The sequence below is a fragment of the Bombyx mandarina genome, chromosome 09 (assembly GCF_030267445.1).
Source record: "Bombyx mandarina strain Sakado chromosome 09, ASM3026744v2".
NCBI lineage: Eukaryota > Metazoa > Arthropoda > Insecta > Lepidoptera > Bombycidae > Bombyx > Bombyx mandarina.
In genome coordinates, this window is record NC_143216.1 from 13428562 (window position 1) to 13440953 (window position 12392).

Below are 12392 nucleotides of genomic sequence, written 5' to 3' on the forward strand. Positions count from 1 at the left end.
TTTGGTTTATATTTATTTGTATTTTTGATATAGTATATGTTCTTATTGACCGTTAGGGGTTATTTGTAATTTTTATTTGTAGGATGGCACGTAAGACTATTTAATATTCCTAAGCAGAGTTAAGTAGTTTGGGAAATATTAGTTATTTATAATACCCCGTAGTTGGTATACCACTTTGTAATAGTCCAACTCGCCTTTTTCGTGGAAAACATATGTAACGAAATTTGCGTCTCAGCGATAAACGATAGGTTTTATTTATTTATTTATGTATTTATTATCATGTAAAATTTACATTGGCGGACTTAATGCCTAAAGTATTCTTTACCAGTCAACCAAAGGTAGTACAGAGAAAATAGTGGTAGGTGCAAAGAAAATTTTACGGGTAGGTATTAAAAATAATATATTACAAAATAATACAATACGACGAAACTGTTGGAGTCATTTTATTCATTAAAAATGCAGAAAAAATATGGACTTAGTATGTTATAGTTGATAATGAATTCATTACAAATTTGTATTCGTTGGATTATTCAACATCGTTCTTCGGTATCTATCAAAACAACGTCACAATAGAGCACATAATTATATGCTGAAGAATAAAAGAAAATAAGCGGTACAGAGTTATTAAGTACGTGAGTTAAAGATAATGTATGTGGGTAGGTAGGTATGCCTTCGAAATGTACGCATCAACGCAACAGTACTAGTTTTTAATTTTATTCATGTATTGAGTATTCATACCTTGTGACGTACATCATGAGACGCATAGTGCTTCGTTTTTATTTGAACGGATTTTAATATCTAGTCCGAATTAAAATTTTCAGGTAAATATGTATATTGTGAAATTAAAATTTGATTAGAAAATTATTTAAATTTTTTTAAATTATTTCTTTACAAATAATTGGCAGCCCGTTCCATGTTTGCAGTGCCCTGTGGTTTTAGCAGTATTTTGTGTGCTTAAATTTCGATAGAAGCTCTTTGATAAACTAGTATTGTTGCGGAAATAGTAAATAAGCTCTACACATCTCATTAGAGGCATAATGTAATCTCATGGAGATCAGTTAAAACATTGCAAATTGAAATCTTAATTGATGCCAGTCTATCCAATAAAATGTAAACTGGTAAGCGAATCAGAACGAATGGATCGACCAGGAATAGTCGGGAAGGGAAAGTATGATTGGAAAAAATTGAGGTTATTTACAATTACAAAAAAAAAAATTGTAATTTGTATAATAGCCGGCAAACTTCTTGAGCATTTGTTGACGTAGTGGGGGTAAGTTTGCGCATGGTACACTCACGTGCAAAAACATTATTTACTCTGCGTCATAATGCAATTAAATTATTAAAATCAACATATGTATTTATTTATATATTTATTAGAACATCAACAAAAAATATAGGTTAATAATTGTAATAATTTAATCTTGGGGTAAAATAGATATTCCTTCTATTAAGTCAAAACTAGAGCTGTTGCCAGGTCTTCGTTCAGTTGAAGCGAAGCTGGTATTTGTAATTTTTTTTTCGTTATCATAATCTTGACCATTATCATCATCACTGTTTTCATCACCCGAGTCGCCATCATCGTGATAAGTCGACATAGGGCTCATCGGTGTAGTTTACGACTCGGTCGGTTCGATCTTCTTTTTTGTCTATAATTAATTATTTTTTGAAGATATTCGATTCGTAGTAATCGAATGTTACTTTTTTCAATTACCAGCTTCCGATTATTTTCTGTTTTTTTTCCATCTGAAGCCTAGCTCTTTCATAATTCGTCTTAAACTTCATTCCGAGCCATTAAAATATATATCTTCTTTAAAATTTTCGAAGCCTTTCTACGGTACGGAGTTTCGCTGCTTGTTATGTAGTTATTATGATTACATCTTTTTATTACAGATTGAACGAAACTATCCATTCTGGTAACTTTCTTCTTCCCTGATCTTTTCTTACCCGGAGTCCCAAGCACGATGAGCAAGCCAGAGCCTTTAGCTTCGTTAATAATGCACCTAACAGTACTCACTGATGTTTTTGTTGCTTCCGAAGTCCGTTTTACTTTTTCCATAATATCATTCTTCCTCTGTTTTATAATGAAGCAATATACGTCGTACACAATTTTTCTACCCTTTCTTTTGAATACTACACCAGTTTGTCGCGGCATAGTGTATTTTTTATAAAAAATCAACAAACACTCAACAAATAGCAATGGCAACAAAGTCAACAAGCAATTATAACAAAATATAACTTAACGATTAATAACGATAGATTTTTCACTGTACGCAAGCGTACTTTTGGGACCAAGCGGAACGAAGGCGCGGTGCGGGACGCAAGGTTCGACTGATCTACCAATAACGCGCTCGATACGATTTCCCCTGCCGTCGCGCCTCACCCTCACCACCAAAGTGATCTAAAATTCGGTTCTGCGCAGTCAAGGTCATTTGCTCACGATGTTTGCCGGTTACTATACAGGTCGACTTTTATGTCGACAATTTTTGGTTAATTGACAAACTTAATTTTCTAGTTCGAGATTACGAAATAGTAGCTGAAGGCTAAATAAGATTCCGAATAAAAAGCCATCTAAAAAAATTACGTAGAACTTATGTTTTGCAAGCTTAGATATATATAGATTATATTCATAGAAAACACATACAATAATCTGTAACTTTGAAAAAGGAGTGTCTTATATTTGGAATGTCAGTAGGAATAGATTTGTTCATAAGGCACTTGGAACAAATACAGTTAAACAATGGTCGTTTCAGCTTAAAAAATATCAGATTGTAATAAAAAATCAACTTTACATGAATATTAATAACGCGCAGTTCCGATTTATCGTTTCAATACATTATAAACTACAAAACCATCATATAGTTCCATAGAATCTAATCACATAATACTTTTACTAAAATTTTAATGTAAATTACGACAACATATACACTGATACATACTAATAATAGAATATAATATCATAAGGAATGTATACACTTAAAAATTACAGATGGAGACGTCATATCGTCTAGTTTATGTTTAATCGAGATACGCGTTAAAGCGACGACTTATATAATTTTTTAATGTGGCAACATTTTTTAATTGCTGTCAAAAAAGTTCCTGCGTTCTTGAAATGATTTTAGACAGCACACCGTTTTTTTTTTTTTAAATACAAATTTGTAACAGTTCCAAATACTTTCAGTATTCACATTACAATGCTTTTTTTTACCCTTAGTTTCCTACGACAAAGCTCATGAACGCTGTGCCACAGCAGCGAAGCTTCGCACGGATTAAACACATCGGAACGCTTACCGTGTAAACACATGACTGCATCTAATTAATACACAATGATTTTATTTTTAAAAAAGCTACAAATAAATGCACACGACATTTCTTTGGATAAAAATAAATACCACAGATAATATCGTAATCGTACCCAGGGCAGTTCAGCTTTAAAAAAAAAGGGTATAAAAAAAAACTCGTTTTTGTACTTATAATCTAGACAGCGTATTAACAATTATGATAATTATATTAACATTATTATGTACTACTATATTGTCATCCTAATACGTAGATTAAAAATTAGCAAAATTAATTCCAGAAACCGAGAAATAGGTCAGCCACCGTTCAAAAATAAATTACAGTTATTTTTTTTTATTCAGTAAGAATTTATATTAAATATAAAATAGAAAAATAAACACCGGAAGAATTAAGGACCGGACTTTTAATTGTTACTTCTTCTTGTTTTTCCGTCCACAGGATTCCATCAGATAGTTAAACATAAATAAATAAACGTTCACAACCAATGTTGAAACAATCACAATTATATATATATATATATATATGACGTAGTAAATGTAAAGTCAGTCAGTTTTGTTAGACAAACTATAATTTCTTTGACAAAATCCTACTACACGCGGTCATAATTGATCAGGGCTACTTGTGTGAAACAGCATAGCTTGGTGTTTTATTTCCTTTGTCAAAACAACACGCAATCATATTGACACAATAATTGACAAGTCTTCAAACAAAAGCAACGAACAGAATTTCATTTAAAAATGTTCAATTCAAAATAAACCTACGATGAACACTTTCAATATAAGTCCAGAGTAAATTTGTACAATACATAGCATGTAGAAAAAATAGAGATTCATTTTACAAGAGATCGTTCAGTGAAACTAGACCATTGCCGGCTTGGCTGTGCTTCGAACACATTAATAATAATGCAATTATTTATTAATTAAAATTAATTTAGTTGTTCGTCAACGAAATAAGAACTAGGGGTAGTGATGAGAACGGGCGCGGGGCTCTCCGCCGAGCAATGATCTGTTTCAGTGGCGGGCTATATTTATTATAGGACCTTAAGTTAAAAAGCAAATTACAATATTTACATCAGCCGATAATAGTTACATCTCGTTATTAGATTATTACTAATTTACAATATTAATAATTAATTTGTTCATTTATTTTTTTTAATATAAAAATTATAAGACTATGTTTACGCTTACGAGTTCGCTCGGAATGTGCTAGTTATCGATTATCTTCAAGAAGTCTTCGGGGGAGATGTGGACGTCTTCAGGGGGGGGCGAGGTCGCGTTGGGGACAGAGTTCTTGAGTTCGCCGAACGTGTAGGTGCGCTTGTTGGCGAGCCTGGAGCCCGCGGGCCGCGCGGCGCCGGGCAGGGAGGCCTCGCAGTCGAGACTGGCGCGCTTGTTCCAACAGAACGGCTGGCGCGGCTCGGCGCCCGCAGACATTGGCATCGCTAGCTGCACTCGAGACTTGCACAGCTCGTTATCACTCATCTGCCGTTTCAGCTTCTCTTTCCCCACGACTAGCTGGAAGCCCCTCACGCCACCGTCACATTGCTGCTTCGTGATTTCCGCTTCGCTAGCTTGCCTCTTCAGCTTCGAGGGCGATGCAGGATTGGACAGGGTCGGTGCTTCCACCGAACTGTTCTGTCGTGAGCTCCTTCCAGCCGGTCTGTTTGTGTTGGTCCTGTTGGAGGCGGAGGAGCTGGCAGTGTTGGTGTGTGCACGTCCGTCCCGGCGCAGCGACGCGATGACGCTGTAGAAGTGCTCGAGGTCGGGTTCGGCGGCGGCGAGGCTGCTGGCGCTGCGGCGGTGCGGGCGGGGCTGCGCGCGCGGCAGGTGCCCGTAGCTGGTCTGGCGCGCGATGGCGGCGCCGTGCTGTCGCCGCGGCATGCTGCAGCTCTTCGGCGCGAACGTCTCCGGTGACGTCACGTTCTCGTAAAGGTGCGCGCTGTCGTTGTCTTCGTGACAGATGAGGTTCTGTTTGCTCTCGGTGGTCCCCTTCCTCTGGCCGACCGAGTTGCTCTTCTTGTGTCTGAGATTGACGTCGGACATCTGTTTGGTAAGCTTGCAATCACTGGCGCTCCTGGGCAATAAGTTTTCGTATCCGTGACTGCCTTTATCTTGGTGCTGTGTCTTTTCTCCGGTCGAAGCGTTTGAAGGAGTATTTTCAAGTCGAGCGGGATTGTGAGGTTTCGTTCTACTGAATGTGTTGAGTTTGGGATCCGCGGGGGGGTGTTGGGCGGCGGCCTCGTGGCGTTTCCTCTCGATGTCGGGTTTGGACGACTTGTCTAGAACCACCTTGGTCTTGTCGCTCTTGCATATCTTAACGCTGAACCGGAACGGCGGCTTGAACACGACTTGGAGTCTCGCCTTTTCTCCGCTCAACAAGTTGGTGGCGCTCTTCGACGGTCTCGTTTTCCGAGGAACCTTCGAGGTGGGCCTGTGGGACCGCTCCGTGAGGCCCAGGGGGATGGACTTGGACTTGGGTATGACAGTCGGCTGCGGCGAGTTCAACAGCCACTTCTGGACTTTGCTCAGGGCCTCCGAGTCTTTCGTGGGCGAGGCGGAATGTTTCTGCATGGAGCTGTAGTCTATGGTCTCCTTCTTCAGTTTCATTTTCCGTTTCTTAACTTTGTTTTTATGTTTCGACAGAATCACGTGTTTGGGGGACTTCCCCTCTGGGCTGGTTACGATCGCCGTTGTCTCCTTGATCACTTTCTGCGGTTCCTCGTGTTTGACTTGACTTGTTGGCTTCTGTAATTAATTACAATTAATGTGTGTTCAATTACCTGTATAGATTAATTGCTAAAAAAAATCGTAAAATTGTTCCATGACTTAGACTTACCCTCTTCTTGGCTCCGTCTGAGAGCGGTGCCTTGTCGCCTTGTTTATTTTTGAGATCCTTCTTGTTGCGGTACGCTCTGGTCCTGAGAGCTACCTTCTTCTTTAATGGCACTTTTGACCTGTAATGGCATATACAGGATTATATTCACGCTCACTAGTTTCAGTTTAAAAAAAATCCTTTCTAATCATTGGCAGCCTAAGGAGCCGTTCCATCTATGCGTGGACTAGTAAGCGAACTCACGGACTTAATCTGAGAGATCTTGCTAACACTGGCCCTAGCAAGAGCACCGCTACTCTGAATCTACCACCGAATCGGAATCGTGACTAATTGAGAAGATCCGTCGAGAAACCGGGTGGGTAGTTTCAACAATTACCTGACAGCAGTGTGAACTATTAATCCTTGATCGGCAGCATCGGGCAGTCGAACGGTTTCCGTTGTAGACGAGTGGATGATCGTCACCGACTTCAGCTTCTTGCCGTGACGACCGAAGAAACGGGTGCTCGCGACCTGGAACCAAGCGATTGTGTTATTTCAATGGAAGCTTTATTTTTATTGGGCTTACGGTTTACTGTCTAGCATTGATATCTTCATCTGAAATTTGTTATACGGTACGAAATGAGAGCTTAATTAATATACTGTCGAAACTGATTAAGTGAGAGCTGGGTTAGCGAGGAAATTTTTTAAGTGAGTGTAACTGCCTGGTCCTTCTTTTTTAACCTCTAAAAATATTATGTAGGCTGGACACCTTTTGATGAGAGAGTCGTGGATTTTTATATATATTTATGTGGGCCTCTACAATTCAAACAGCAGCTTATCTGTAATCCTGTAACAGACAGTCGAACGAGTATCCACATTTTTTTTAATTTCTCGGAATTTCACATTGAGCCATTATTTATGCAGGTATAATGTTTATGTTTTCTAAAATTTCAGGGAACACATGTGAGAGTAATTACGTTTTATTTTCGCAAATTAATCAATGTTACTATTGTGGCGGCATCCATGGGTACCCGGCCACTAGTAGCAACCGCGGGCGGTAAGATACAAACACCGCAAAAGTCTCAATAAGTCTTTAAATATAAGTGTAAAATTTATTTTGTATTTTTTGTCGGCTCTGTTATTATTAAATTTATTGCTTTTTGTGTTTTAATTACATACATACATTTATTTAATACACATTTATTATATCATTGAGAGACAATTTCCATTAATGACCTCGATAATTTTAAAGAAAATAAAAAGAAATAGATTGGTCCTTTGAACTCTCACTTATCCAGGTTCGACGATAATTCTAAAAGAAATTCGAGATTACTTTTGTGTTGAATAGCATAGTTTTTTTTACGTATCCACCACGCCTACGTTACTGTGCATCGTAACTAATATAACCAGTATGAAAACACACGCAAAAAAGTATTTCAATTACAAAGAAAGTGGTTCTCTATTCATATACAAATAGCAATAGTTGTAGCACACTTTACTTGTAACAATAATACCTTATCCGGGGAGTTATATAACATAATCGACACACACATTCAGAGATAACTCTACGTGACCGCGGAGGCGGAAGTTGCAGGTTGTAGACGTTTGTAATACTAAAAATAAAGTGATGGTCTTAGAAATATTTAGTAGAAATTGTTTTCAAAAGACAACAAAATAATATTCATAACGTCGCTTATGAACGTTTACTCAAACAACTTAAGTCTTAAAACATTGATATGAAAAGACAGAAAATACGAAATTAGATGAGAATTACAAGAAAAAAAATACACACAAACATTATTAAAATTTAACTGTAAAAAAATTACACATTTATTAATTTATAGTTTTTATGAACGTTAACAAAAATATTTCGTAAAGAGAATTATCAGTTTGTAATTGAACAATCAAAATTAATTAAAATTACCTGATATGAAAATAGGTCTTACAAATACAAATCGGTTCATAGATTATTAAATTATACAAAATTCGAACTGCCAGATTCCCAAAAATATAGTATACAGTAGTACACACACAAACAAAGCATCGAAACTCACCAGTAACGCGATGACGGCCAGCAGGATGAGCAGCACCGCGTACCAGTGACGCAGCATCCACCGCTTGAAGCCGGCGATACTCTCGTCCGACAACAGCAGCTTCCGGAGAGTCGCCAGCGGACCAGACGGGTCCACTTCACGACATTTTTGGAATACATCGCAGTATCTAAAAACGCAATTATATTTTTTTTTAATAAAAAACTTCAACATTGAAATCATTTGTTCGTAAATGAGTGTCACTTATATTATATAGGAGATCAAATTAGTTTTACGTTTCTATAAAATCCATTTAATAATCGAAGAGATTCAAGAGGACGAAACCCGACAGACGCCGGTAGTTCGAGGTTAATCTGAAAACTTACAGCAAAAAAAACTCATGTATTTTAAAATGTATATATGGTAAATATACCCTACTAACCCATTGTAGTCATTGCAAGGCGTGCCGGGTTTGGCGTACATGTCGGGCACGTCGTACGGGGCGGTGTTCCAGTGGAAGGAGGACAGGCACTGCCCGCCAGGCTTGCGGCAGCACAGCTCGCAAGCGGACCGAGGGTCGTCGCTTCGAGGCGAGCACTGACACGATTCCAGACCGTATGCCAGGCATATTGAGCCGGTGCACTCCTGAAAAGTAACTTTGTTTTAATTTAACTTAAGGAAAAAGCAAATATTACATACAGGCAGTGGTATATGTCAGGTACGTGTCTGTATGTTGTGTTAAAATTATTTGCGAACCTGAATGAATGAACTGAATGATCCGTTTATATGTATACGATTTTGGTGTGGTTAATCAGCCGCATTTATCGTTCATGTTTCACGAGACAAATTACAATTAAAATTTCAATTTATAGTCGGATTATGGCCTGGTCATGTTCTTTTTTTTTAATTTCCCTACTTATTCGCTGTTAGCCTAGGGGGCTATTCCAGTTACGCTCTGACGGATAGGTGAGCTTACGGGCTCTACCTGAGTGATGTTTCTGAGTTACGAAAAGCGTCTATAGTAATCTCTAACTCACTCCCATGTAACAGACGAGTTCTTTGTCGCATCTCGTCCTGTTCGGTTTGTGTCTGCTGGAGGGACACGCGGCACGCTTGCCGTCGCAGTGCGCGGCGTCGCGGCACCCGTTGTCCGATCGACACTTGTCACCGAACTTGAGCGTGCACGAAGCCGTGCAACAAGGACCCTGAAAATATCGGTGAAGATAAATGTTAAAAATGCACCTGTTCAAGATCTTCACTGCATAAAACGAAACCCGTATCCTCATTTTTTTATATTATCTGTGCATTTTTTACTCAATCACAATTTTGGCGCTATTTTTATAATAAATGTTCAATTAATTTATCTAATTATTATTGTCGGACTAAAAATATGTATCACATTACTTCCACAGACCGACTTATTATTTGTCCCGAGCTTGGACAGCATTAATACTTATCAAGTTTGATTTATGTCATCTTAATATTACAAAAGCAACAAATAACATTTCTTCAAGCAATATTATCATAAGAACGTTTTTCAGAAAAACATTTAGAAGTATGTATACGGTACTAAAGGCTATTTATTATATTATAACAGACAGACTATATATATATAAATAAATTTACTTTTACATAAAATTCGGGAGCTTAATGCGACAAGTAATGCGACTGAGTCGAGTTCTCACTATTTTTTTATATATGATTAAGAAAGTATATAGAGAAAAAATGCTTGCAAATGAATCAGTTAATCATGAATCATTCAACTTTTTCCAATATTTCTGCCAGACTTCGAATACCTTGATGATAGAAGTGTTCGTCTTTTGAGGCTATCCACTAATAAAACCATAGGTAAACTCATAAAAATTCTTCACGATTTCCACGATGAAGATATAACATTGAATAACAAAACTAAAATTAATGCGCTCTCCAGTTGAATCACGTATTAAAGCTTCGATCTCACGTAATATCATCTCTAGAACTTTCTAGATCAATAGATGGAAAACAGTAAGCTTACTTGACTGGGACTGCAAACGCTGTGCTCGGTCAATGTGCAGGGTTTGTAGAGAGGGCGCGCGGCTTGCGGGCGACAGCACACGTCCGTGCACTCCGAGGCCCAGCCGCAGTCGCACTCCTCGCCCTCCTCCACCACGCCGTTACCGCAGATGGCGGGCTGCGGCTCTGATACAAAACAAACAAAAACGGATATCAAATTTGCAAGATTTTTGGACTATAGAGATATTTAGTCGTCGTGGACTAACGGATAAGAAGACGTCCGGTGCACTCGTGTTGAGCGATGCACCGGTGTTCGAATCTCAGGCGGGTACTAATTTTTCTAATGAAATACGTAATCAACAAATGTTCACGATTGACTTCCACGGTGAAGGAATAACATCGTGTAATAAAAAATTAAACCCGCAAAATTATCATTTGCGTAATTACTGGTGGTGGCAACTCTTGTGAGTCCGCGCGGGTAGGTACCACCACCCCGCCTATTTCTACCGTTAAGCAGTAATGTGTTTCGGTTTGAAGGGTGGGGCAGCCGTTGTAACTATACTGAGAACTTAGAACTTATATCTTAAGGTGGGTGCGCATTTACGTTCTAGATGTCTATGGGCTCCAGTAACCATTTAACACCAGGTGGGCTGTGAGCTCGTCCACCCATCTAAGCAATAAATAAATAAAATTGAAACTGGCTGAAACCGGTCTCCGCAGCTAGTTCTATGTGAATAATTGCGAACAACGAATTACACATTAATATCGTGTTAGCTACGTGCATAGGAAATGTGCGTTAAATACGTTGTTAATAATACGTAATAACTTAGACATTGTATGATCGCAACACTAAGAAATATTAGATCATATTCACAATTAATTTAACTACTTAATAAGTAAATTTGTTTTTAATTATGAATAATCTCTTAAGCTATATGCGATAAAGATTTTCTTAGAACAAAATAAGTCGTGTAAATTTTAATGCTGATGATAATTTTGTGAAGCATCGTTACCTGTAAAGCATCCCTTAGGTGATCTGGCCTTGTTATTTAAGACTGGATCAATGGACTTCAGCGAACAAGGGGAGAACTTATTATTGTTCTTTCTGTCGCCGCTAGTCGCCCTTGCGAACATTATGTAGTTGCCGTCTTCGCCGAATGGGGTGCACATTTCTGGGTCGTGCTGTGGTATAGTGAATTAGAGTTATTTCGCATCGCCATATTTTATTGGCTTAATGAGTCACATCAGCTCAGGTCAGCTCAGCTCAGCATCAGGTAATCAATGTTAGACAAGGACATCGCCTAATGTCAAGTTCAGAGCCATGACACTGCTTTTTAAGTCTCGCTTGAAAAACATAAAAAAATCAGTTTATGATTATAATTGTTGACGTGGCGGAATATTAATAAATTAGGCCAGTATTAATTAAGTAGGCTTATTACTCTTTAGAGTAAGTAAGTAGCGATGTAACGAAGAAATGGCAAGAGAGGTCATGACAGGTATCCTATATATAAGCCTAATAGATGGCGCTATATCTAACATTGAGAATTAAGATTATTAAATTATCATAAATTACAACAATATCTGAAAATTTTACTCAAATTATTAAGAGTCACGAAAAAAACAACACCATTGATAGTATACTGGTAGTAGAACCTCTTGTGAGTCCGCATGTGTAGGTACCACCACCCCGCCTATTTCCGCCGTGAAGCAGTAATGCGTTTCGTTGAAGGGTGGGGTAGCCATTGTAACTATACTGAGACCTTAGAACTCATATCTCAAGGTGGGTGGCAGCATTTACGCTGTAAATGTCTACGAGTTTCAGTAACCACTTAAAAGCAGTGGGCCGTGAGCTCGTCCACTCATCTAAACAATAAATAAATAAAAAATACTATAATAAAGATCTCATCAAATTGCATTATGAGATATTAAGTTTAATAAAAATTGTTCCACACCCAGAAAAATCGCATTCAATCATTTCATAAGTAGCACATACGGTGCTATAAAGTCACTTATGCAAGTTTTTGTTAACACTGAACTGAGTATGAGAAAATGCATTTTTTTAATAGTTATTAGTGAGACGAGCGAGATTTATGCTTTTACTGATGAAGTTTAAAGTTGTAGTTTAAATATTATCATTTTATTTCTATAGTTTAGCAGAACTATATAAGTTGTTGAATTTTCAACGTTTCTCCTGAAAAATTACATAATTTTCATAAGTGACGTTAGGCAGCGGCTTGGTTCTGCCCCTGGCATTGTTGAAGT

The 12392-nt window shown here is 38.1% G+C and overlaps 1 protein-coding gene across 1 annotated transcript in view; it reads right to left on the reverse strand.

The window, feature by feature from the left end:
• Window positions 1-425: 425 nt before the first annotated feature.
• LOC114242067 (uncharacterized) overlaps window positions 426-12392 on the reverse strand; it is a 173508-nt gene continuing 161541 nt past the window's right edge. Inside the window, exons 8-15 of the mRNA XM_028173073.2 lie at window positions 11144-11312; window positions 10153-10316; window positions 9176-9343; window positions 8581-8783; window positions 8163-8328; window positions 6506-6639; window positions 6133-6250; window positions 426-6041 (exon numbers count right to left, since the gene is read on the reverse strand). Coding sequence (XP_028028874.2) covers window positions 4503-6041; window positions 6133-6250; window positions 6506-6639; window positions 8163-8328; window positions 8581-8783; window positions 9176-9343; window positions 10153-10316; window positions 11144-11312 — 2661 coding nt within the window. The 3' untranslated portion in view covers window positions 426-4502. The remainder of the gene's footprint in view (window positions 6042-6132; window positions 6251-6505; window positions 6640-8162; window positions 8329-8580; window positions 8784-9175; window positions 9344-10152; window positions 10317-11143; window positions 11313-12392) is intronic.